This window comes from Scyliorhinus canicula, chromosome 11 (genome assembly GCF_902713615.1).
Source record: "Scyliorhinus canicula chromosome 11, sScyCan1.1, whole genome shotgun sequence".
In the NCBI taxonomy this organism is placed as follows: domain Eukaryota; kingdom Metazoa; phylum Chordata; class Chondrichthyes; order Carcharhiniformes; family Scyliorhinidae; genus Scyliorhinus; species Scyliorhinus canicula.
The window spans coordinates 153,200,863-153,226,108 of NC_052156.1; the positions used below are offsets into that span (position 1 = coordinate 153,200,863).

Here is a 25,246-nt window from a genome sequence, read left to right on the forward strand (position 1 = left end):
TACATGGTCAGTCCACCTCTGGCCCAGGTCATAGTGCAGCACACACTGATGAGACAAAAGACCTGTCTCCTTTCAAGTACAGCGGCCCTATGCACAATGATGTTGCTACTATTTTAATCTATGGGTGTGGGTCCACCTCATAACGCTGGAAAGTTCAGTTAGTCAGATCATATTACAGCTGGCATGGGAAGTGGGATCATACAGTGTAGAAGGAGACCATTTGGCCCATCATAGCTTTCAGATTGCGGGGTTTCCTGCCCGATCACGGTCCCCCCCCCCCACCCCCCACTCCCCACAAGCACGCGTAGTGGCCGCTCCTAGACTGGTTGGTCTGCTTGTAGTCTTACGTTCCAGAGCCTGCAGGATCAAGCAGCTTTCACGCAAAGATGGGAGGTGTGGCCCAGGGTGGGGGGAAAAGAGGAAATAGGTCCTGATGTCAAGGCCATGTGGGAGGGGAGCAGCTTGGGGGTTGGTAGGGTGATGGAGGATGAGAAGGCCTTAAGGAGGACACTCGATATGGAAAGAGGACCAAGGATGAAGGCGCCAACCTCTTTCACTCAAGGCTTGAGCAGGGTGGCTGCTAGGCTTTCTCTGCCCCTGACCTCCGCCCACTTTCCTCAAACCTGAGGTTGGGAAGATAATGGCCTTTAAGTGATCAATAACTGACCACTTAAGGGTCTCAACTGGGTTGAGTGCCGGTGGCAGCTATCGGCCGCACCCTCCCCGCGGAGGTCGGAGTGGATAGTTAAGTGGCAGAAAGGCCACTTGGAGAAATTATTGGGGCCCTTGTCACTGGGTCAGTAAAATTGTTCCTTTGATAACAGTATCTAGTGAGTCTGGCCCTATCTGTTTCCCCATAACTCTGCAAATTTCCCCCATCAAGTATTTATACAGGAAAGAATTTCCTCTATTTTTGACAATGTTTCAAGTCAGGTGGGAAAAGCAGTGTGTAGCCTGCCGGCCGCATTCAAGACCTACTTCACCATATTTGTCCAAAGAGATACTTGTCTGCCCCGCCACTATTTCCACGCCCCAGAAATGGAGGCGGGAAATACTCTCCACAATTTTGTTATGAAAATGACTGCTGAAGAATCTGGGGCGCGATTCTCCGCAAATCCGGCGTGCCGTGAAGGCTGGCATGAAACTGGCCGTGTTTCACGCCAGCCTCGGAGCTCCGTCCCGGGACCCAATTTTCCCCCCCGGGCGGGGCTAGTATCGGGGCCCCGGGAATCACGGCGACGCGGAGATAGCGAACGTCGCTAACTCCGCCCGCCAAGAGTCACGGCGGCTGACGCGCACGATGACGTCAGCCGCGCATGCGCGGGATGGACGGCTCCAACCCGCGCATGCGCGGATGACGTCATCACGCAGACGCGTCAAACCCGCGCATGCACGGGCCGTCATGCCCCTCATCCGCCCCGCGGACTGATCCAGCGGGGCGGCGGAAGAACAAATAGTGCGCGGGTATCGGACCCGCTGCCCGCGATCGGTGCCCACCGATCGCAGGCCCATGCCACCCTTGGCACGGCCATGGTGCGGCCGTGCCAATCAGTGCCATGGTTGTCCGGGACGGGCACTTTGCGGCCGTTTTCACAAACGCTGAAAGCAGGTGTAATCGCGGCCGTGAAAACGGCCGTAAACTCCGCGGTATTCGGCCCATCGGCCTGCGGAGAATCGCTGTAAAAAACGGAGAGCAGCGATTCGTGTCGGGGGCGGCCGGAGGGGGGGAGAATAGCGGTAGGCCATGAAAATTGTCGGGAAGGCCTTCCCGCTATTCTCCGACCCGTCGTGGGCAGCGGAGAATCGCGCCCCTGTTTCCTTATAGGCAGCGTATTAGAGCATCAGAGCTCGCATCGAAAAAGAAAGTCTCCTCCCACAGTTCATTTGCCAATTACCAAATCCCACCAATATCTCACTTCTGAAGTTCCCCTCCAAGCCACACGCCATCCTGACTTCCCAGAAGGGAAAAACAGTTTGGACCAGTATTCTTACTGTTTTTACCTTCTGGGCTGGAAATATATCACTGTTCCTTCACTGTTACTGGGTCAAAATCCTGGTAATCCCTCCCTAACAGCACTGTGGGTGTACCTGCACCACAGGGACTGCAGCGGCTGAAGAAGGCAGTTCACCAACGGGCAATTAGGGATGGGCAATAAATGCTGTCCTAGCCAGCGAGGGCCACATCTCAAAAATACATTTTTAAAAAAAGGTTTGGAGGAATCTTGAAAACAATCACTTTGAAAGGAAATTTCTTCTATTATTGTAATGGACTGGTCATTTCTCATGTTGTCGGGGATGAACTATTTATAATCTTTTCTGATTCTGTCCTGACTGGAAGCTCAAGAAACAGCACCTGATCTTTATGATTTTGTACATTTCCAGCCTTTCAGATTCAGCAGGTACAGATTATAACCCTTGCTCGCATTTGTTTGCAGACAGCAGTGACTGATAATGAGTCTTGACTTTGCGCTCACTGTAAAACAGGTGACAGTGTATCTGCTGCCCACTTCACATCCCACCTTACTGGCTTCAAGAGAAACAAAAACACAGACAGGTGGGAAACAGGCAGACAATTCACTGCTGTCCGCTGTCCACGAACCCACGAAATCCAGCCCAGTGAAGTCACAGCTGGCTGGTTGTCTTCAGTACTGGTTGGAGTGGATCACAGTGTTAATCGAGAGACTGCCAGCTGCAGAATGAAAACTCTACCACGGCTCTGATAGATGAACTCTTTAGCGAAATGCAAATCATTAATGGAAGTAAAATTGTCTTTGCACCCACTATTCAATTGCACCAGTTTAAAGAGATTTCTTGCCTCGACCCGTTGATCAAACACAGCCCATGCTAATATAGTCCTGTGTACAGGAGGATTGTCAACCCTCCAGGATTGTCCTTGAGTTTCCAGGAATTAAAAATCAGCCCCCCAGACCTTGCTAAGAATAACAATCAAAAGAAAAATCCTAAGTGCTTAAAAATAAATTGGCCGTGATCTTGAGCCCACATTCACTGTCCGTGGGATCGGCAGCGTGGGTGGAAGATCTCGCAAGAATTTCCTCCACCCCTTGTTGGCGATGTCACATGAGTCATGTCCACAAAGGGCGTGAACCTCAATTTAATAAATTTTAATACATTTCAATAACAGCCCCCACTCCAAATGATCCCTCCCACATAAATATTCATAATTTGCCGACATGACGTCACGTCAGCGAGGTTTACAACAGATTGGGCCAGGCATGAGGCAGTTGAGGGGATCCCTCTGGGGGCACAGAGGTAAGTATAGCCCCAGGGGGAGAGGGCCATGCTCAGGCAGCGCCCTAACACTGACCCTGGAACTGACCCCTGGCACCGGTTGAAACTGCCAGGTTTGCACTGCTAGTGGACACTAGTGGGAGCCCCATGGGGCTCGTGGATGTGTGGTGGGTGGGAGAGAGCGGACACTGAAAGGGAGGGGATGATGGTGGTGAATGTCGCTTGGGGGTACCTCCATGATGGGGGCTGAGGCCGTTAGGCTGCAGCATTGATCAGGACGTATTTTAAAGTTAGCAGCCCAATCTTTTTGGCGCGGGTTCCCGGCTCTGAGGCCCCGCCCTGCCAGAGTGACCGCCTTTCCCACGCTCACTCATTGCTTTTGGCCGAGAGGCTGAGGATTCCGTGAGAAAATGTCTGTGCAGCTGGAGAGTTAGGGTCAGTTTCTTTCTGAACCTGACTTTGCCAAATTCTGTTTTTGCCCATTGTATTTCTGTATTTCTTTACTTTCAACACTTTCATTTGTTAATTATAGAAAACATGGCTGGATTGTTGCATGAGGAGAGATTGGGTCGACTGGGCCTGTCTTCACCAGAATTTCAAAAAGGCAGTTCACCTGCCACCTTCTCCAGGGCAATTAGGATTGTGCAACAAATGCAATACTTCCATCTTGCGAATGAATAAATAAGAGAGTCTTTACTTTTCAATTGTCATTGGAAGCCAATGCAATGTAAGGGTAGAGGTATTGTAAAACTAACAGTGGGAGCAAGGGGAAAGGTCGGGAACTCGAGCAACAAAACCTCCAGGAATGCCTCCAAACAGAGTTGGCAATGCCAAACATACAGTTAATAAATGTTCAGAATGATTCTGACTTTGCACTGTTACTGACCTTAATAGAGAGGCCTGGCTGTCCCTGAGGCCCTGGCTGACCTGGAAGCCCTGGTGGACCTGCCACCCCCGGAAATCCTGGCTCACCACTCGGACCCTAAACGTAAAAAAGTTGCATAAGCAGTGCAGGCAAAAAGAATTCTCATTAAAATGAAAAACTCACCAGCTGATATGCTGCAAACCTTGGGTGAGGTGAAGAAAGTTACCAGTACACAAATTGGTTTCTTCAACCTCTAAAATAAAGCCAAATACCGCGGATGCCAAAATTCTGAAATAAAAACAGAAAGTGCTGGAAAAACTCAGCAGTTCTGGTAACATCTGTGGAGACAGAAACAGAGTTAACGTTTCAAGTCCAATATGATTCTTCTTCGGAACTGTTGCAACTTTGAAGCAACTGAAATCAATGCACTGTTCATCTCCTTAAAATGTTTGGAACAATACGTCAAATAAATTACTTCCTTCATCCATTGTTATTCACCAGTAGCAGGTGAGAAAATCATGACCCTATTTAAGAGTCTCAAAATAAACAACTGAACAAAACCTCATCATGCAGTTTTGGCTTCATTTTCCTGCTGTTTAACCAATACTTACTGGAGATCCAGGTTCTCCTCTCCGTCCAGGAATAACATTGGTTCCTCCCAGAACATATCCAGGTTCTCCCTTTAAAAAGACAATGAAATCAGCTGACTGGGATAACTGACAAGACACTGAGGCCGGACTTTGTTAGTCTGTACAAAATAAAACAAACTTTAAATATTTTTGATGCTCACTTGGGTGTGACGGAGTTGAGTTCTATAACGCTACCTTCCTCATTTCAAGATGAATAACTCTCATGCTCTCCTGATATTACATAGAAATATAGAAAATAGGAGCAGAAGGGGGCTATTTTGGCCCTTCGAGCCTCTTGCGCCATTCATTATGATCATGGCTGATCATCCAACTCAACAGCCTAATCCTGCTTCCCCCCCCGCCCTCATATCCTTTGATCCCCTTCACCCCAAGTGCGATATCTAACTGCTTCTTGAAAACATACAATGTTTTGGCTTCAACTACTTCCTGTGGTAACGAATTCCACAGGCCAATCACGCTCTGGGTGTAGAAATTCCTCCTGATCTCTGTCCTAAATGGTCTACCCCATATCCTCAGACTGTGATCCCTGGTTCTGTATTGTTACTGGACCTCACCCTCTCCTAGGAGCAGAAAATATAGGAAGGGGAGAGGCCATTCAGCCCTTCAGGCCTATTCCACCATTCAATTAGATCATGCTGGTCTGTGCCTCAACTTCATCTACCTGCTTAGCTTCATATCCCTTGATACACTTACCCAACAAAAATCACTGATCTCCGTCTTGAAGCTGAATTGTGTGTACCATCCAGAATATGTACCTCAACAACTTGCCAAACCTCTGTCGACAGCACCATCCTTCATTGTTGCAAAAACCTGGAACTTGATCTGTAACCATGATGTGGAGATGCCGGCGTTGGACTGGGGTGAGCACAGTAAGAAGTCTTACAACACCAGGTTAAAGTCCAACAGGTTTGTTTCAAACACGAGCTTTCGGAGCACGGCTCCTTCTTCAGGTTCACCTGAAGAAGGAGCCGTGCTCCGAAAGCTCGTGTTTGAAACAAACCTGTTGGACTTTAACCTGGTGTTGTAAGACTTCTTACCTTGATCTGTAACAGCACTGTGCGTGCACCGTATGCCACATGGACTGCAGCAGTTCAAGGCGGCAGTTCACCACTGCCTTTGCAAGGGCAATTAGGGATGGGCAACAAATATTGGCTTTGCCAGCGATGCTCACGTTCCACGTCCCCCAACATACACCGATTTTATGAGGGCAGCATGCCAGTTTTCTGCTCATAGGACTGGTTTGTCCTATTGGATGTCACGTTGCTTTGTATTGTGACTAGAACCAATATTAGAACGTATCATATAATCAACAACAGCAGCGGCAAATTAATCACAGATTCGTACAGCAGAGGAGGAAGCTATTTGGCTCAATGTGTCAGCACTGACTCTTTGAAAGAGCAATGTCCTTTCCCATCACCCATTGCCCTGATATTGTTCACCTTCTCACATATATACCCAATTCTCCGTTACCACATAATCCGCTTTCACCTCCCTTTCAGGTGGTGTATTCCAGATCATAACTCACTGCATTAAAAACATAATTTCCTTCTGTGACCTCTTTTTATTGCCAACTGTCTTAAATGTGTGGCCTCCACCCACCCTCCCACAGTGGATACAGTTCATAACATTGCCATCCTCAGAGGGACTTATTTCTTATTATAACTTCTGTAAACTGTTGCCTTTTGCCCACCAGGTATTGTAATATGTGAAATACCACACTCACCCTGTCACCTTTGGGACCTGGAGGTCCTTTGAACCCATGGAGCCCCTAAGGGAAAGAAAGTCCACAGGTTACAGAAAGTGCAGGAGGCAAAATATGGAAGCAATAATGAGGGCCTGAATGTGATTCTGTGCGAAACTGAGAGCAGGCAAGGGATCTGGAGTCTGAAGAAATCCTCCTCATCCCTTCCATCGCAAAAACAAAATGATAGCAATGTAAAGCGGAATCTGACAACATCTGAGCGAGAAAGGTCTGCTCGGCAGTGAAGGTGGGATTCTCAATCAGATCTTGTGAAAAGTACTGCATTCTGACACAGGGTCCCAACCTAAACCTAAACCCGACTCACACTGGAGCGCAATTCCAGCCTTTCCTGTTTCCATTTCAGATTTGCGATGGAAGCTCGTAAGAAAATTTACAATTCTTTAAAATTATCTCAAGCCTTTCTGCCATTCTCTGGTGAATTGTGTTCGAGTATTTATCAATGTTCCTCAATCGTTCATTGTCTAACCATTAAAGGAGTTTAATTTCCATGGGGAAACCCTTGTTTACAGCAGATGCTAAAACCAACAGTTCCATGAGATTTGATGTCAGGAAGTTGGTACGCGAGCTAAGAAGTCAAGATGTCTGGTAATGATAGATGTGTCTGTGCCAACACCAACAATGATATATGTGTCTACATATCGTTGCTATGCTTTATCAGTCTGTGCTGAGCTGCAGATTTTACTCATCTAAATGTGCCAGTGATTTCTAACGGGTAATTGTTCTGACTTTGCACCCTGACAAGATGTGTCAACAGATTGTGAACTTGCTCCGTATCAATTTCTGACCACTTACAATCATGCAATAGTATAGCACAGAAGGTGGCCATTCAGTCCATTGAGTCTGGACTGGATCTTTCAAAGAGCAATCTATTTAGTCCCAGACCACTGCTCTCTCCCCATATTCCTGCAATTTCTTTTCCCCATCAAGCATTAATCTAATTGCCTTTTTGAAAGTTACTTTTGATTTTGAATTCGTGGCTGGAGAATTGGGCACAGTACATCGCAGGGTTTCCGATTTGTGTTCTTAGTGGGCTCGGCTATCTGCTGGGAGTGTACAGCTGGAACATGACACCTTTAGGGCCAAAATTGGAAGTTACAGGACGTCCAGAGGGAGACAACAGCAGTAAGGGAACTGGCGACACCTTCATTGTTCCACCACAAGTAATCCTGAAGCAGGCCCCAAGAACCCAACCAAATTTCCCATTGATCAATGCTGATATCAGCAGCTCCCAAGGGACTGGCAAGAGATGGTTGGTGGCAGGCATCAACAAGATATTATTGTTAGCCCCCAATCAATTGATGATGGGAATGGACCTAACACTGGGCTCCTCTTTCGCCTCCATTAAAATTTGAAGCACTCCTCTTCTGGTCCCTCACACCTCCCCACAGTGTCAGACATCCCACCAGGAGCTTGATCCTCATTCCTCCCCCCAGCATACACAATGAAGACAAGGAGGAAAACCAGGGTTTGGGTTGTCATGCAAGTGCACCTTTAAGAAATGGGTGCTTATCAAATAGCTGTAGTGGATGTACCTTTAAGAAGTGGGTGTTTATCAAATAGCTGCAGTGATGTCAGAGTGTGGGTGGCACTGGGCTGTCTGTCTGCTTTTACTTTAGTTTTTGAGCTGGCAGCTACAGTGTGTGTTTAGTTTAGTTTTCAGAGTTGGAGCTGCATCCAGCCAAACAAGGCGTAATTTTGATCTCACTCTGCAGGAAAAGAATGTCTTCAGATCACTTGCTAATTTAAAAGTGTTAACTGCTCTCACTAGAGAATTTAAACCTGCTGCCTTTGTTGAAGAGGATATTTGTCTTATGGATGTTGCTCGGAAAGATTAAGAGTTACTTATAGAGTACGGTATTCTTTGGGGGAAGTATTTGAGTTGATAGTTGCTAAGATGTTTACTGTGTGTTTATAAAATGTTAACTGGATTCATACAATAAACATTGTTTTGTTTTAAAAGTACTTTAGATCTCATCACACCTGTAAAGTGGGCCTTTGTGATCCCCATCTATTGAAAGTTGTGGCTCAGGTGAACTCCATGATACACTTTGGGATTCTCTAAACCCTGGCCTGTAATAGGGTGCACACAGGTTGCAGCAGAGGTTTGTCCCATGAAACATTTAGGTCAGTCCGCACATTGGCTAAAGGGCATCTTCTCTGAAGGGTTAATGATTATACTTATCAGCTTGAGAGGTTTAATAAGCAATAATCTGCATTCTATTCCAGAATTCAGTGAAAGAGAATACCACACATTTTAACAGATGAAATTCGATTTTGTTTATTTACTTACTCTATCCCCTTGTATTCCTTGGGGACCCTACAACACAAGAAAAATATTGTTAAAATCTTAGTAGCTCCAACCAAGATGGCTCCTATGGATCTGTATTTCTTAGTAAATTCACCCTAGTCCCAAATGACCATATACTGCTTTCCCCTTTGTGTGGGTGGGGGGGTGGGGGGGGGGGGGAGAACTTTTTGGTGATGATTTAACCTGATGGTCACCACACCTCAGGTGAGGGACAAGGTTGAGAAGGCAGGGCCTTCATGAATAACCTCAGCCGGTACTGGAATTGAACCTGGGCTGCTGGCCTCGCTCAGCAACGTGAACAAGTTGCCCAGTCAAGTGAGCTCAACCAGCCCCGACTGTATTTATAACCATCGTTAGAAAGGATAATAATTGATGGCTGACAAAGCTTCAAGTTGATAATTCAATCAAGCATGTGTTTAAATTGTGCTTTGAGATTTATCCAACAATCACGCTGTAATTTCAGATTAATTTGTTAAACTGCACTTCTGTTGATTGCATTAATTCATTTATTTTAAATGGTTAACATCTGTGTACCAAAATTGTGCGACCTGATTTCACTTCAATAGACTCTGACGCACAAAGAGATGTTCACAGCATGCAGTTCTACTTTAATAACCGCAATTTTACAGTTGAATTCAATCCAGTTTGAAAAAGATTCTGCTAAATTATAAACAATTCTATTATAATTCAATGAGTACAATGTTCCCTTTCAAGGCCTTCAATCCCCGGAACAAAAATGTTGGCCGGAATTCTTTGACAGTTACGATTCTCTTTTCCCGCCGGCAGCACACACACGCCCGCGGGTTTCCCGGCAATGTGGAACGGCTTCAATGGGAAATTGGGTATGCGAGTTATGTTTGAGCTTCTTTGGCCATAATTCGCTAACTGTAATGATTGTCCACATAAGAAACTCCGGGTCACTCCGGAAATCCCATTGACAAGCAGCGGGAAGAGAAAATCCCGCCGCCAGCAAATGGCATGCCACCGTGAAACGTACGGCTGAGGGACTGGAGAATCCAGCCCATTATGCTTATAAAGAGGTAAATTGATGGACTCGGACATGTGTGACCACTTGCCCACCAATTCAAAATGGCTGCTTGGCAAATTGCTCAGTGTTTTACTAATTCTATATTATGGTGAAGGACTTAACTTCAGTTAAAACTTCTTGTTCTTAAATGTAAAGTTACTGTAGAAATACAAGCAAAAGCTCCTGTTAGTGACTGTAAGTGAATGAGATACAAGCACAAAACATCAGAACGATGAGCAAGGCCTATTGTCATAATCCATGTATAATCGACTCCATAGTGGGTCAAGCAGCCAATTTAATGTCCTGAGCAAAGAGTTCCGCATAATTTCTCCCATACTCTGAAATCCGTATCTACATCTCACTTACAGCAAACATAGGGTTTTAATTCAGAGGAGTGGGCACTCCATGTGGCATTCCGTGCCCAACCACTCCAATTACAGAACGAGAGCTTCAATTCATTTAGCCGACAAGTTGTTGATCACGCGTAACCAATTGCAGCAATTTGGGCCCGTAGCGACCCTCAAGAAGGTGCTGCGAGGAGAGTGGGCGATGCTGAGAGGGGCCAGGAAGACATCAGTGACACTCAAGGAGATCCTGTGAGGAGGAGGAAATGCATTGCCGTGGTGGGTGTGTGTGTGAAGGGTAAGCCCAGATTGACAGTAGCCCTCAGGTCGATCCTGCAAAGGCTGTGTGGCTTCTTTGGCACAAAACACAAAACAAAGTTTTGGGGCTTTTTTTCCCAGTGGCTTGCAGCGATTCCTTTTAGTTCAGGAGGTTAAGTCACTCTTGACTGGAATTACCGATCGGTACTTGCCTGGTGCACGTTGCGTCCGGTTGCTGTCCAGCTCTGCCTTGATCCTCCAGCCAGTTTGGGAACCTGATTTGCACAATCAAATCAGTCTATTTTGGGCTGGATGCCCTGGTGACTCATATAATTTGTGTGTCGAGGCACACTGCTGGGGCTAATTGTTTACAGGAGATCGACACACCATTTTGGTCCCTATTATATGCCAGAAAATTGACTAATTTATGTTGAATTTAATTCCCATTCGACACCCTCTGCATTATCATTGATCCATTGGGCGAAATTCTCTGAGAGACTAAGGTGAAGGGGATGAATCCCAAAGCCTCAGGTACCTCTGGACTCTGCACATTAGAGTGAGACTAACTGTCTCACTGTAAAATGCAGATTTTCCAGAAAGAGATCCCGTCTATTGTGGGCGGGATTTACATCACAACGTCTCGCAAGTTCCAAAGCATTACGAGTTGGGTAAATCCCGGGAGTAGGTGCTCCTGGCTTTTATCAGCCATGCTGCACTGCGGTGAGCTACTTTTCTAGCGCAGAGTGGCCATTAGATCGAGCCCTAAATGTTAGCGTCAGGACTGAATTGTGTGTGGTTTGCATTGCCATTGGGGGTGCAAATTCTTGAGCAATTCATGACATGCTAATGGGCCAGCACTCTGCCCATGTGAATCCAGAGAAATTCTCATTTGCGCCGGCATCAAATTAGCTGAGAGCGGAATTGGCGCTGGAGAGCTCAACAAGCTGATTGTAAGCACTCCGTTCCCACACACTCTCGTTCCACGAAGAGCTGCCTCCTGAAGTGCGGACGCACTTGAATACTGGCCCTGCTGTTCTGGCACAGGCTCCACTTGTGCAGGGTCGACCCCGAGCAGGCCCTGTGCCTCCAGCATCCAGACGTCCGCAACGGCAGCTGCAGCCAGGTAGATAGCGAGCATTCCTGCCTGCACTCCGAAATTCATTCTCTGCAGGGGGCAAAAGAGAAGAAGTGTTAGCAAGATGAGTGCTCCCTTGTGCATCCAGCTCCAACAGGGACATGAGTTGTACTTCAGCTCCATCCTCCACATGGTCCCCCCAATCCCACCCCCCACCCTTCAGCCGTTCCCCCCCGATGTGTTGCCTTCCACACTGCACCCCTGTCCACCCCTTTACCCTCATGACCCGTCCCTGCCAACAGGGGTACCGTGTCAGCGATAGGCTCTGCGGCCCCTGGCCTGTCTCCCCGGTGGGGTGTACTGTGGGTCTCCTCACTGGTGTGTCACTGATTGAGCTTGGCCACACCCATCTCATTGATGGGTCAGCTGGGGTCTGATGGTTTCCAAGGGGGCAGCCTGGGTGGCTCCCAAATGACCAGAGGCTCTGCGAACATTTACAGGACTCAGTGAGCAGTCAGCAGAGTGAGCAGCCAGGGGCCTGTAACTTGTCCCAAATGGGCGTGTTTAAAACACATACTGCAGCAATGGCAGCCTGATCCAGGCCACTCCGATCCCGAGGGGGACACCCCGAATCCACAGGGCTGTCACCAATTCGCTCCCCACTACTCCCCCCAACCCGGCAGCAAGTGCTAGAATATTTAACAGTTTTTCAAATTTGCTTACCTTCTCTCTCCCCTTCGGTAACCATGGCGCCCAGTCCCTGTTTGTAAATGCCTGTAGTAAACCGTGGCCACGTGAATTCTGCCTGAGAGTGGCAGAGTATCACGGAGGCACGGAGAAACTGGATCAAACATGCTAATCGCATTGAAATGAATGCAAATGCCGATGTTGCATCCCCCCACCAGCGCAAACCTCATTATTATCCCCAGCGAGAAACTATAAATGGCATCCGAATTGGCAACGGGCATGGATCTCGACTTTGGCTGGAGACCCTATTCACCGCCCCAGCGCAGTTTGCCTCTGAGGCGTCACGAGACGGAGAATTTCGTCCATTATCTCTACTTTGACCCCAGCAGCTCAGGGACTATCCTATTCTCCGCACACCAAATCTTCTCTTTCTGTACTTATCCTTACAACCCTCAATCCTGGCTTTAACCAAATACCCATCCAGCTCGTCTTTAAAGTTGTTTAGCAATGCAGCATTAATGGTGGGTTTTTTTTTTTTACATCTCATATCCAAATGTCCAGATTCAATCCTGGAAGGGCCAGCCTTTCCTTGAGGAACATGAAAGAAGGAGAATGGTGTTTGATTGACTTGAATTCCTTACCCTCGGTCCAGGTGAACCTGGTGTGCCTGTGCGTCCTGGCCTGCCTGGGAGGCCCGGGATTCCATCTTTCCCTGGTAGGCCCTGCACGGTTACAAATCAGTTCAATCTTAGCAAATAGTTTCCAACTATCCAAAATGACATTTCCTAATACCCAAGACTGAATACAGAATTTTAACTTCCAGAAAAGGCAATGAATGAACTGCCTGCTGCCTTGCTTCTTGTTTCTTTCAGTACAACCTTTTGCTTTTTGAAAGGAATCTGAGGTAAACATTTGAGTTTTATTTTAAAAAAGAGAAACCTCAAGAGGCAAGTCAAAACCCACAGTCCAAGAAGCAACCAAGTCTGGAACAAGGGAAAGACAGGGAGATTCATGGGAGGGTGGATACCCAGGGTCTACTAGTGGGTTTCACGACGACCCGTGGAACTGGACGTCAGGCAAAAAAATGGGTCTAACGAAGGGCATCAAACCAATTGCCCGGCCCACCCTACCGTACCCCGACAATGTTCCCACCCAGACCTGGTGGGGAAATGCAAATAGCTGATTATACCAAATTTGAATGTAATTATCAGGCAGGACGCCCAATTCACCTGCCTCCTGGGATACTCAAACCTTCCCAGCCAGAAGTCCCACTGGCATGAATTGGTGCAAGTCCTAAGAAATGTGGACTTGGTGACTTGCACTCTGGGGGGGGGGGGGGGGGGGGGGGTTTGGAAAGGGGGCGAGTGGCTGATCTTCCCATCTGCAGCCTTTAAACTCTTTAAACTGTCTGTAAGCATGTCAAAGTGAAAGATCTCTGAGAAGACAGTGAAATTCTTCTCATCCGCAGCCTTGAACCCTGTCTCCATGTCAATATTAAAGTTCTCTCAGAATGAAGTGAAAGAATTCCCATCTGCAGTCTTTAAACTGTCTGTCAGCATACCGAATTCAAAGATTTGTGAGACAAAGGTAAAAGTATTCCCTTTAATGTGGTGGAAACCTTTGAAGTGTTTTTTTCACTGTCAATTTCATTGCCCTTTATCTTTTTCACGTCTGTGTGCATGCCGAGAAGCCTAAAAACTTTGAACTGCATTTTTTACATTCCATTTCTTGGACCATTGCCTTTTAAAAGCCATGGGCGCGATTCTCCGCAAATGCGGCGAGTCGTAAAGGCTGCCGTGAAACTGGCCGTGTTTCACGGCAGCCTCCGCGCCCCCTCCCGGGACCCGATTCTCCCCCCCGGGCGGGGCTAGCAGCGGGGCCCCGTGAAGCATGGCATCGCGGGCTTAGCGACCGTCGCTAAGTCCGCGCGCCAAGCGTCACGCCGGCTGATGCGCACGATGACGTCAGCCGCGCATGCGCGGATTGGACGGCTCCAACCCACGCATGCGCGGGGCCGTCATCTCCCTCGGCCGCCCCGCGGACTGATCCTGCGGGGCGGCGCGGGGAGAAAGAGTGCGTCCATTATGGACGCACTGCCTGCGATCGGTGGGCACCAATCGCGGGCCCATGCCCCCCTTGGCACGGCCGTGGTGCTGCCGTGCCAATCGGGGCCCTGGATGCCCAGAACGGGCATGTTGCGGCCGTTCTTACGACGGCAGCAAGCAGGTGTGTTTGCGGCCGTAAAAACGGGCGTAAAGGCCTGGGAACTCGGCCCATCGGTCTGTGGAGAATCGCTGTTCGCCGTAAAAAACGGCGAGCAGCGATTCATGTCGTGGGGCGGCTGTGGGGGGGGGGAGAATAGCGGGAGGGAGGGAAAAATGTCGGGGTCGCCCTCCCGCTATTCTCCGACCCGTCGTGGGCAGCGGACAATCGCGCCCCTTTTGTTTGACAGGTGCAGGCAGTTTCAAAGGAAGGCTTACCATTGTTTATTTAGAAGTTCTACATGGGTCCATTAACTCTGAGGAACAGCTCTTTTTCTAATCACAGTTTTTATTTTTAAAGAGCTGTCTCTTTGTTATGAAGATCTTCTTAGAAGGACCAGGCGCTTCCCTGAGTCCCTCCAGTCCAGCACAAGAGCCCCTCGTCCGACCGCCACTTTCCAATGGCACCCTATTGATGACTGTAGGGAGGGTACTCACCTCTTTGCCAATCCTTGGAATGCAGGGCATCATGTTGGTAGCAATGTGGGTGGCTCTTAAATGCCCTCTGTAAAGGCCTGGCAAGCCTCTCACTCCAGGGTAATTAAGGATGGGCAATAAATGTTGGGTTGACTTGTGAGCCCTTAAAAATGGCAGGCACATCTGAATTCCAGGATTTCCGACCCTATTCCCAAGTAATCTAATTTTCACGAGTACCTGTAAAGGGTACGGGTTACTTCCTGTCAGAAGTCTGCATCCAGCATTCTCGACTCAGCTGACTCCATTGCAGCATGCCCAGCTCTGTTCCCACACCCAACCCCATGTCCCCTATGTCAAGCTCTGATCTTTCACCCTCATTCTCTGGCCCCTCATGACCCCTATGCCAAGTTCTGGGGTTTCAATGCCCATTGTCCTACTGTACACTTTTGAGAACCAATGAACACCACAGGATATAGTTGAAGTGAAAGAAAGCTTTAAAAAATTGTAATCCATTGATGGCTTTCGCCAATTAAAAAAAAGTCTGGACAGTATTCTAATAAATGTGTTTGTCAGTGATGCCCATTTGAAGTTTCGAAAACCACGAATATTTGAAACCATTTGTCAACAAATATTGTGAAACGCAGGGATCAGAGAACCTGAGCTGTCAATGAAACAATGTTTCCTCTGGGGAGCAGGTGTTCTGTTATTCTAATGGATATCTGGGCTTGCCTGAGACCACAGGTATCTATTTGAGTAACAGAAAGAAACAGCACAGGGGGTTATTTGAAGGTTAGAATTTGGCATGGGGGCATGAGGGGTACGTGGGCTGGGTGGGGCATGAGGTTTCATGAATGGAGCATGGGAGTGTTTGGAAGGTGAAGGGGTTGTGAAGGACTCAGTCTGCGGCCACCCTGGTTGGGGGGGGGGATCATTCACTGGCGGGGGGCCTCCAGGACGGCCAGGCTACCAATCGGGGGCCACGAATCCGCGGGTGCACGCGATCTGGGGCGGGGCCTATATTTTCGCTGCCGGTCCGTGGTGTGGGTTGGTCATGTCATGTGGGGCGGCCGAAGCAGCCCACCTGCGTGTGCATACATGGGCCCCTGATCGGAAGTGCAGGGCCCCGTTTCGGCAGCTGGTTCAGCGAGGATTATTCCGGGGCCCTGCTAGCCCCCTGAAAATCGGTGAATCACCCTGAACGTTCTCCAGGTAAGTCCAGAATGATTTGCACGTGGTTTTTCGTGGGCATGGGGACATCGCCCCATTATTGGAGAACCCCACTCCAGCTTCTTTCTTATTCTATTACAACCCATCCTGATTTTGAACACTTCTACTAAATCTGTCCTTAACCTTCTCTATTCTAAGGAGAATAAGGCTGACTGTGTGGAGTTTTCACGTTGTCCCCGTGTCTCCGTGGGTTTCCTCGGGATACTTCGGTTTCCGCCACAGTCCAAAGATGTGTAGGTGAGGTGGATTGGCCATGATAAATTGTTCCCTTAAGTGTCCAAGGGTTGGGTGGGGTTACGGGGATAAGGCGGGAGAATGGGCCTAGGTAGGGGACTCTTTCCGAGGGTTGGTGCAGACTTGATGGGCAGAATGGCCTCGTTCTGCACTGTAGAGATTCCATGATTGCATTGGACTGAAGCGTGTCATCCCTTGTTTTGGGATTATTTTTGTTTGCCTCTTCAAGCACGTTGAGCAACACAATAAAAAGTGAACTAATGGCAGTCGTTACCCTTTCTCCTTTTTCTCCCTTCTCGGCGAATGCAAATGAATCGTATCCTCCGCTCATGTGTAAACCAGTGAAGCCTTGTTGGCCCTGAAATATATATCAATGCAGCATATTAATAGTGATATTTCCAACCACTCACCACTGGTTACAGCTCTATCAACATAGGACATCAGGCAGTATCATTCACCCAACAGTAAATGAGATAGCTACATCTCTGCGGACTCACTTATCACTTTAGCTCCAATTTCTGAATGTATAAATATTTTGACACTGAGCTGTACAGACTGGAGAGGTCCCAGTTTAGATCCCTGCTTGGTGCTGAGTTAGCTGATAGCTGATTCTGTCAAGGGGACCAGAGGGATATACTTGGCCTCAGTGGAAATATGACTATGGAGGGAGCGGGAATACTTCTGAATACTGCCCAATGGGTGCTGCTGGAATGTGTAGGGGTGTCATTGGAGACCATGATTGGGCTTAGTTGTGACACCTCTCCAGCCAAATTGCCTTCCAAAGCAGGTCACTCATGGTGATACCAAAGTACAGTCAGCAGATCCAGAACCATATTCTAACATGGGTCAGAGGAGAAATAACAAAATAAATTAAACACAGTGGACAACCACAACTAGATTATTTTTCTCAAATATCCAAAATTTGAATTTGAAGGCATTTTAATGGGTTCCCAGAGTTCCATGGCAGTCATAGAGAACAATGACTGATCTTCTCAATGAGATGAGTGCCTTGCAATCCCTTCCAGGATTACAAAGTGATTGTTCGATCATTCTCTCTGCTATAGTTGACTTTTGTTTAAAAAGAAGTGCTTCTTATCCAGTTCGCACAGATCTCTTAGACGCTCACCGGACTTCCTGGTGGCCCCACCTCGCCCTGGAAATAAGAAAGAAAGATTTTACAGAGACTGTCCGACTTTGTCAGAGATGGTCCATGCTGGTGAATCCATAAAGGTCTGGTTCAGCCGCTGTACAAACTAGGTGCAGCACAAAGCACTTTGTTGAGAAAACCCTCGTGCACAGCCATGTTTCTCTTTCCCACTACCCTGATAAAGTCCCCAAATTATTGCCCAGTTTTATTTTATGAATCCACAGCCAGAAGGAACTGGGTCTGTAATGAACTCCAATTGGCTTTATTGGTTGGCCAATTGGAGTATGAGCTCCCTCAATGATAGCTCATTGAGGGGGCCCATATAATCACCTGTGTAGGCTTTGTGAGCAGTCTTAAGTTGACTGGACTGCTAGCAGCACTGCCTGTAGCTGCTCCTGTAATATCGTTATTGTAAATAAATATTGGTGTGGTGACGGAACTCCTGCCTCCCGTGGATTACTACAGGGTCAAAACTCATTTACCTGAAGATCCTTAGAACCAGCAGAAGAGAGAAATGTCCATTGTATGATAAGGTATCTCAGAGGTGATAGTGTTCTAACTCTAAAGTCTCTCTTAGTACAGTACCTCTGATATTCTTTATTTAAAGTGTTATCTAGGGACTTTATTTACATAAATCATACTTTACTGTATGGGGAACGGATTGGATTCAGAAGGAGGCAGGTGAATTAATAAAGGGCTGTGGGACAGGCTTGTCGGTGAATCTGGACAGTGTGTGGGGAAACCCAAGATGTTGTGGGGTGGTTTTTATTTTGGGAAGATGCTCCTGTGGGGTATGAAAGAGAGAGTATAGGATATTGTAATTTAGCAACCATATCGATGGTCAAGAGTGGCCTTCTCTGGTCATATATATACCTCTTATTGAATTTGTTTTTGGGATGTGGGCATCGCTGGCTGGGTCAGCATTTAGTGCCCACCCCTAATTGCCCTTGAACTGACTGCTTGCTCGGCCATTTCAGAGGGAAGATAAGAGTCGATCAACCACATTGCTGTGGATCTGGAGTCACATGTAGGTCAGACCAGGTAAGGATGGCAGATTTCCTTCCCTAAAGGGAATTCACCAACCAGATGCATTATTACAACAATCTGGTGATTTTATTTGTATTAATAAATTATACTTATTAAAATTAATAAATTTGTATTCAGTCAATTATTAGTATTAATCAATTATATTTTTATTCTTGATTTATTGACTAATTGAATCTAAGTTCTCCAGCTGTCATGGGATTCGAACTCACCTCTTTGGAGCATTACCAGCAGGAAAATCCAGTAAAACCTGAAATGGCTGGCACTGGTCTGAACTGGGAAGACCAGTCATTTCCCAAGTTTTACTTGTTTTTCCTCAGTCCAGGCCTCAGGATTTCTCCAGTAACATTGCCATTGCGATAACTGTTCTCAACAATCAGGCCAGAACAAGGGGAAAATATTTTAGTAAAAATGTAAGTACTACAATCTGGGGGAGGGATTTTATGGGATGCAACGTCCCAGAAAAAGTCTGTTACTTCTATACTTTGAAATTAATGAAAAGGAAAATTAGGAGAGGAATCAGGAGAATTTTATAACAGGGGAGAGGGATTTTTACATATAGATTTACATAGAATTTACAGTGCAGAAGGAGGCCATTCGGCCCATCGAGTCTGCACCGGCTCCTGGAAAGAGCACCCTACCCAAGGTTAACACCTCCACCCTATCCCCATAACCCAGTAACCCCACCCAACACTAAGGGCAATTTTGGACACTAAGGGCAATTTATCATGGCCAATCCACCTAACCTGCACATCTTTGGACTGTGGGAGGAAACCGGAGCACCCGGAGGAAACCCACGCACACACGGGGAGGATGTGCAGACTCCGCACAGACAGTGACCCAAGCCGGAATCGAACCTGGGACCCTGGAGCTGTGAAGCCATTGTGCTATCCACAAGGCTACTGTGCTGCCCTGTGGTGGTTAACCTGACATTGTCTGTTTTACACTATCAACATTATTACAAATCGTGTGTAACATGATTTTCTGCCCCACCAGCACATTGTGGCATTAGAAAGTCTCAGAGGCAGTCAAAGCATTAGTTCCGGCACAGACCTGCACGGTGCCAGCTTCTGAGACTTCAGCCATAATATTATTATTTGCATCATATTGATTGCTGGAGCATGAGAACTTGAGAGATTGAAATATGAGTGCACATATACACAGTTAGATATGAAAATGAAATGAAAATCGCTTATTGTCACGAGTAGGCTTCAATGAAGTTACTGTGAAAAGGAGAGAGAAGGGAATTTAGACAAATGCACAGATAGAAATCGCTATAAATGTGAAGACATATAAATTGCTCAATTGGTAATTAATTTGGATCCATAATTAGTGATATCAGACAGCTGCCTCATCAGTTCCATTATCTCATTCACAGCATCGATCAAGTATAATGACATGCATTTATATGACACCTTTAATGTGGTAAAAGCTCCCAAAAGAAAATGCCGTTGAAATCTCTATGCATGCTCGTGCTGAGGTGTATTCTGTCTGGGATATTGTTTTTGAGACAGCGCTACAGGATCAGGACTTAGCTGAACTGCGCGTTCCAGCCATGAAGGTACGGCCCGGCAGGAGTGGAATCAGTGGAGAACAAAGAACAAAGAACAAAGAAAATTACAGCACAGGAACAGGCCCTTTGGCCCTCCCAGCCTGCGCCGATCCAGATCCTTTATCTAAACCTGTCGCCTATTTTCCAAGGATCTACTTCCTTCTGTTCCTCGCCCGTTCATATATCTGTCCAGATGCATCTTAAATGATGCGATCGTGCCTGTCTCTACCACCTCCGCTGGCAAAGCATTCCAGGCACCCACCACCCTCTGCGTAAAAAACTTTCCGCGCACATCTCCCTTAAACTTTCCCCTTCTCACCTTGAAATCGTGACCCCTTGTAATTGACACCCCCATTCTTGGAAAAAGCTTGTTGCTATCCACCCTGTCCATACCTCTCATAATTTTGTAGACTTCAATCATGTCCCCCCTCAACCTCCGTCTTTCCAACAAAAACAATCCTAATCTACTCAACCTTTCTTCATAGCTAACACCCTCCATACCAGGCAACATCCTGGTGAACCTCCTCTGCACCCTCTCTAAAGCATCCACATCCTTCTGGTAATGTGGCGACCAGAACTGCACGTAGTATTCCAAATGTGGCCTAACCAAAGTCCTATACAACTGTAACATGACCTGCCGACTCTTGTACTCAAGTAACATGACCTGTCTATTCTTGTACTCAGGAGAGCTTGTAGGAGAGCTTTTGGACAGGAGAGAAATAAGGCAAAGCAAGAAAGGGATTCAGGAGTGACGGAGAGACCGAAAAGGAAAGTGGGTGAGCAGGTCAGCTGCGAGCAATGGAAACGGACCCAAGGAATGCAAGCAGCATGGACAATGAGAATATTTGAAACATTGCGAATGATTGTGCTGGCATGGGAGTGAGTGCAGTGATATAAAAACACAGGACAGAGAAACATCCATTGTAACTCCGTAGTCCGTTTGGCCACTAGTTGGGTAGTTTAGGAAATAAAATGAGAAAATATACAAAACACAAGATAAATATGTGAATGCTGTCACCTGTTCTCCCTTCTGACCCTGCAAAAATAAAATATAAGAAACAATTAGGTGTTTTTAAATCTTAAAACAAATTACTATTAGAAAATATTTACCTATTTATATCCTATAGAGTTTTTTTTATCATTTGTCTTTGACAGCGTTTCTATGCTTGTGAAAGTGAAACCATTGCCTCCCAATGTCAGCATCAACTGCGACCAGATCAGAGCACAGATAAACCTTCCAATGCAGAGTGCTTTTATTGCTAAATGTGGGAACAGTACTTCAACAGGATATTTTCGATTTCCACACAGAGCTTTGTGTCTGGATGTGCATATCAGAAATTCAGGTGCAGAGATTAACAGGCCACCCAAAGAACCTCAGCCCAATAAAATTAATGAACGGAAAACTCTGTGAGGCCCTCCAAACCCAAATTCCCAATGTCAGGAACTCCTCGTTCAGAGTGCCAATATGTAAAATCTGCTTTTCTGTCCCTCATGCCATTGAAAAAAATGAGATTAATCTAATAAAGATCCATTGAGCTATATTCATAAGGCCAGATTCATGGGAATGTCAACCCTTAAGATGGAATAGTTCAATCTGACTTCACTTCTGATATGGTCAGCTCTGATGGTGGCAGTTCAGGCTCCCATTATACACCCCATCTCACTGAACTATTGGAAAGGAAAATGAGAGAGTGGTATGGAACAGGCAGTTAAACCCACCAGCACCCATGTTACGCTCCAGTTGATGATGAATTCCACCTCAGTAACAGATAACTAACTGCAGTGTCATTTAGAAACTCACCTTTGAGCACTGGGATGCACAGGGGCCTTCAGGTTTTCTGACATCTTCAGGTTCATGCTTGTCATTTTCTGATATTACAGATTCGGTTTGTTGATTGTCTACATAGGTCTTGGTTTCAGATGCACCTTGTTTAGGGTACTAAAAAAGCAGATAAGTGATCAAAAACCAGGCACTGCAACCCAAACAAAACATTTATAGTTGGAGGAAGCAATGCACTGCAAAGTGATATCACCAGTTGCCGTGGTAACCAACCATAGTTGGCTGCATTAGGGTGTGGACTCGTTCAAAAAAAGACAAATCAGAGTTGAATTGATAAGTACATCAGATCATTTCAACTCAATAATTATTACCTTTATCAAAAATAGGAAGGCAGATTATTATCTGAATGGCCCTAAATTAAAAGAGGGGAATGCACAACATGACCTGGGTGTCCTCGTACACCAACCACTGCATGCAGGTGCAGCAGGCAATGAAGAAGGCAAATGGTGTGTTGGCCTTCATAGCGAGAGGATTCGAGTACAGGAGCATGGATGTATTGCTGCAATTATACTGGGTCTTGGTGAGGCCACACCTGGAATATTCTGCACAGTTTTGATCTCCTTATCTGAGGAAGAATGTTCTTGCTATACAGGGAGTGCAGAGAAGATTTACCAGACTGATTCCTGGGATGGCAGGACTGAAGTATGAGGAGAGATTGAGTCAGTTAGAATTGTATTCACTGGAGTTCAGAAGAATGAGGGGAATTTCATAGAAACCTATAAATTTCTAAAAGGACTAGGCAGAGCAGATGCAGGAAGGAGGTTCCCGATGATAGGTGTGTCCAGAACCAGGGGTGGCAGTCTGAGGATACGGGGCAGACCATTTAGGACAGAGATGAGGAGAAATTTCTTCAACCGGAGAGTAGTGAGCTTGTGGAATTCGTTACCACAAGAAGCAGCTGAGGTCAAAACACTTATGTTTTCAAGAAGCAGTTAGATATAGCACTCTGGGCGATGAGGATCAAAGGTTATGGAGGGAAGGTGGGATTAGGCTATTAAGTAGGATGATCAGCCATGATCATAATGAACGGTGGGGCAGCTATGAAGGGCCGAATGGCCTCCTCCTGCTCCCATTTTCAATGTTTCTATATTTGTATGGTAGTTACAGTGTTTTGGTGGGATCAATGGAAAGAGGTTCTCTGTACTATACAAGGGCAGGAGGACCAGGAGCCATTAGAGGAAATCTCAAGCTAAATGTAACTTATGGAGATACTACTCCACACCGATGAGTAAAAGATTTCCCATTGCTAAATTATACTGGAAAATTGTGCTGGGAACAAGTGTTGGAAAGCTGCATTCATGATCTTATGATGTCCCATCTATTCAAATTTTGATGGGCTGTCAAATATCGGCTCCTAATGGCCAAGGTTCGGTGTCAGCAGCAAACAGAAAGCATATCCACTGGAATAGATGCAATTCAAATAGATGGAACATCATGGGATCCTGAGTTCAGTTTCCCAATACCTGCCCCCAGCAGAGCTCTCTATTGGAATAGACTGACACTGAGTGGAGTGAACACAGACTCAGCTACAACATTCAAACAAGACATGGACACCTGCAATCTGTAACAAGACAAGTCAAGGGAAATGCAAAAGGACTGGGTGGTCCTTGGGATGGATCAGATATATGGGCTTCCTGCATTGAATGCCCTACACACATTTCTAAATGCTTAATCTCAGTCTCATCTCTATTGCCACAACCAAAAAGATAGGAAGATGGGCAGACAAGCAGATTCAAAAACCTCTGTTCATTCTATTACTGTCTAATAACAATGTACATGCCAACACTGACTAACTCTCCCTCTGATGGTCCTTCCCAAACCCACTTCCATGGGAAGCACCAGTTGGGCACCTCCCCACGTTGACTCAGCATACAGGCCTGAACATGAGGCTTGGCACTCTACCATCCAACAGTTTGGATCTGCAGAATTTCATTCCACCAAACTGCCCGACTGTCTCTAATTTGACGCCACCTGAGGATTCATAGACAGCTACAGCACAGAAAGAGACCATTCAGCCCATCGTGCCTGTGCTAGTACTCTGAAAGAGTTAACCACTTGGCCCCACTTCCCTGCATATTCCCGTTAGCTCTACAAATTTTCCTCCTTCAAGTATTTATCCAAATCCACTTATTATTGAATCTGCTTCCACCAATCTTTCAGGCAGTGCAAGCTGAATCACAACTCGTTGTGTATAAGAAAAAGGTTCCTTCATCATGTCCGGTTCTTTGGCCAATGGCCTTAAATCTGTCACCAGGTTACTGACCCTTCAGCCACTGGAAATTGTTTCTTCTTGTTTACTCTATCAAATCCCTTCAAGATTTTGAATGCCTCAATCAAACCTCCGCTTAGTTGCTCTAAGGCAGTGTTCTTCAAAGTTGGGGACGCGACCCGCGGGTGGATCACGGGCGGGTGTCGGGAGGGTCGTGGAGCCGTTATCCGCGGCGCTCCCGATCACGCAAATCCCTGCGTCAGCAGCCAGCTTTTCATAACGCCGGCTTCAAGCGGCCATGACCATGTTAAAAAAAATTTGGCTGCATTGCGCATGTGCGCATGATGATCGGCACGCATGCGCATTCCGCGAACATGTAAAAACAATTTGGCCGCATTGCGCATGCGCGTCGATAATCGGGCCGCATGCGCAGTGCGGCCGCTATTTCTTTAAAACGGTTGCAGCTTTTTGTTTCACAAGTTCTGTAGTGGTTTCTATTCATTTATTCATTTATTTTATTCATTTTTTTTTTCATTTTTTTTTTCATTTTATTTGTTTTACAAGGTCGGGGGGTTTATTCATTTTTAAAATTTATTTTACTCATTTTTTTTTTACAAGTTCGGGGCGGGGTTTATTTGATGAAACTTTACAGGAAAAAATTCAGAACTTTGGACAGATGGAGACTCCATACTTTCCGACACCGGAAGGCTTCACCTTCATCCAACAGGTTCCATTGGAGGAGCGTGTACGAGGGCCGAAGGGACCCAAAACCATTTCCTCCATTTTTGGCAGCAGCAAACAAGGTAAGAGAAAATGGTGGGTCGCGAAGGTCGGCCGGGTTGGGTCCCGAAGGTTGGCCGGTTGGTAAAAATGGGTCCCCGGAAGAAAAGTTTGAAGGACACTGCTCTAAGGAGAACAACCCCAGTTTCTCAAGTCTCTCCACATAACGAGTCCCTTACCCCAGTATCGCTCCAGTAAATCTTCTCTGCATCCTCTGTTGAAACCTGTTGGACTTTAACCTGGTGTTGTGAGATTTCTTACTGTGCTCACCCCAGTCCAGTGCCGGCATCTCCACATCATAACCTATTCT

The 25,246-nt window shown here is 46.5% G+C and overlaps 1 protein-coding gene across 1 annotated transcript in view; it reads right to left on the reverse strand.

Annotated features, from left to right (window-relative positions):
- LOC119973530 (collagen alpha-1(VII) chain-like) overlaps positions 1 to 25,246 on the reverse strand; it is a 528,770-nt gene that overhangs the window by 294,724 nt on the left and 208,800 nt on the right. The window contains 9 exon segments of the mRNA XM_038811804.1: positions 4,136 to 4,231; positions 4,726 to 4,794; positions 6,488 to 6,532; positions 8,817 to 8,843; positions 12,867 to 12,947; positions 16,639 to 16,722; positions 17,491 to 17,517; positions 21,126 to 21,143; positions 21,909 to 22,046. Of these exon segments, the coding sequence (XP_038667732.1) occupies positions 4,136 to 4,231; positions 4,726 to 4,794; positions 6,488 to 6,532; positions 8,817 to 8,843; positions 12,867 to 12,947; positions 16,639 to 16,722; positions 17,491 to 17,517; positions 21,126 to 21,143; positions 21,909 to 22,046 (585 nt within the window).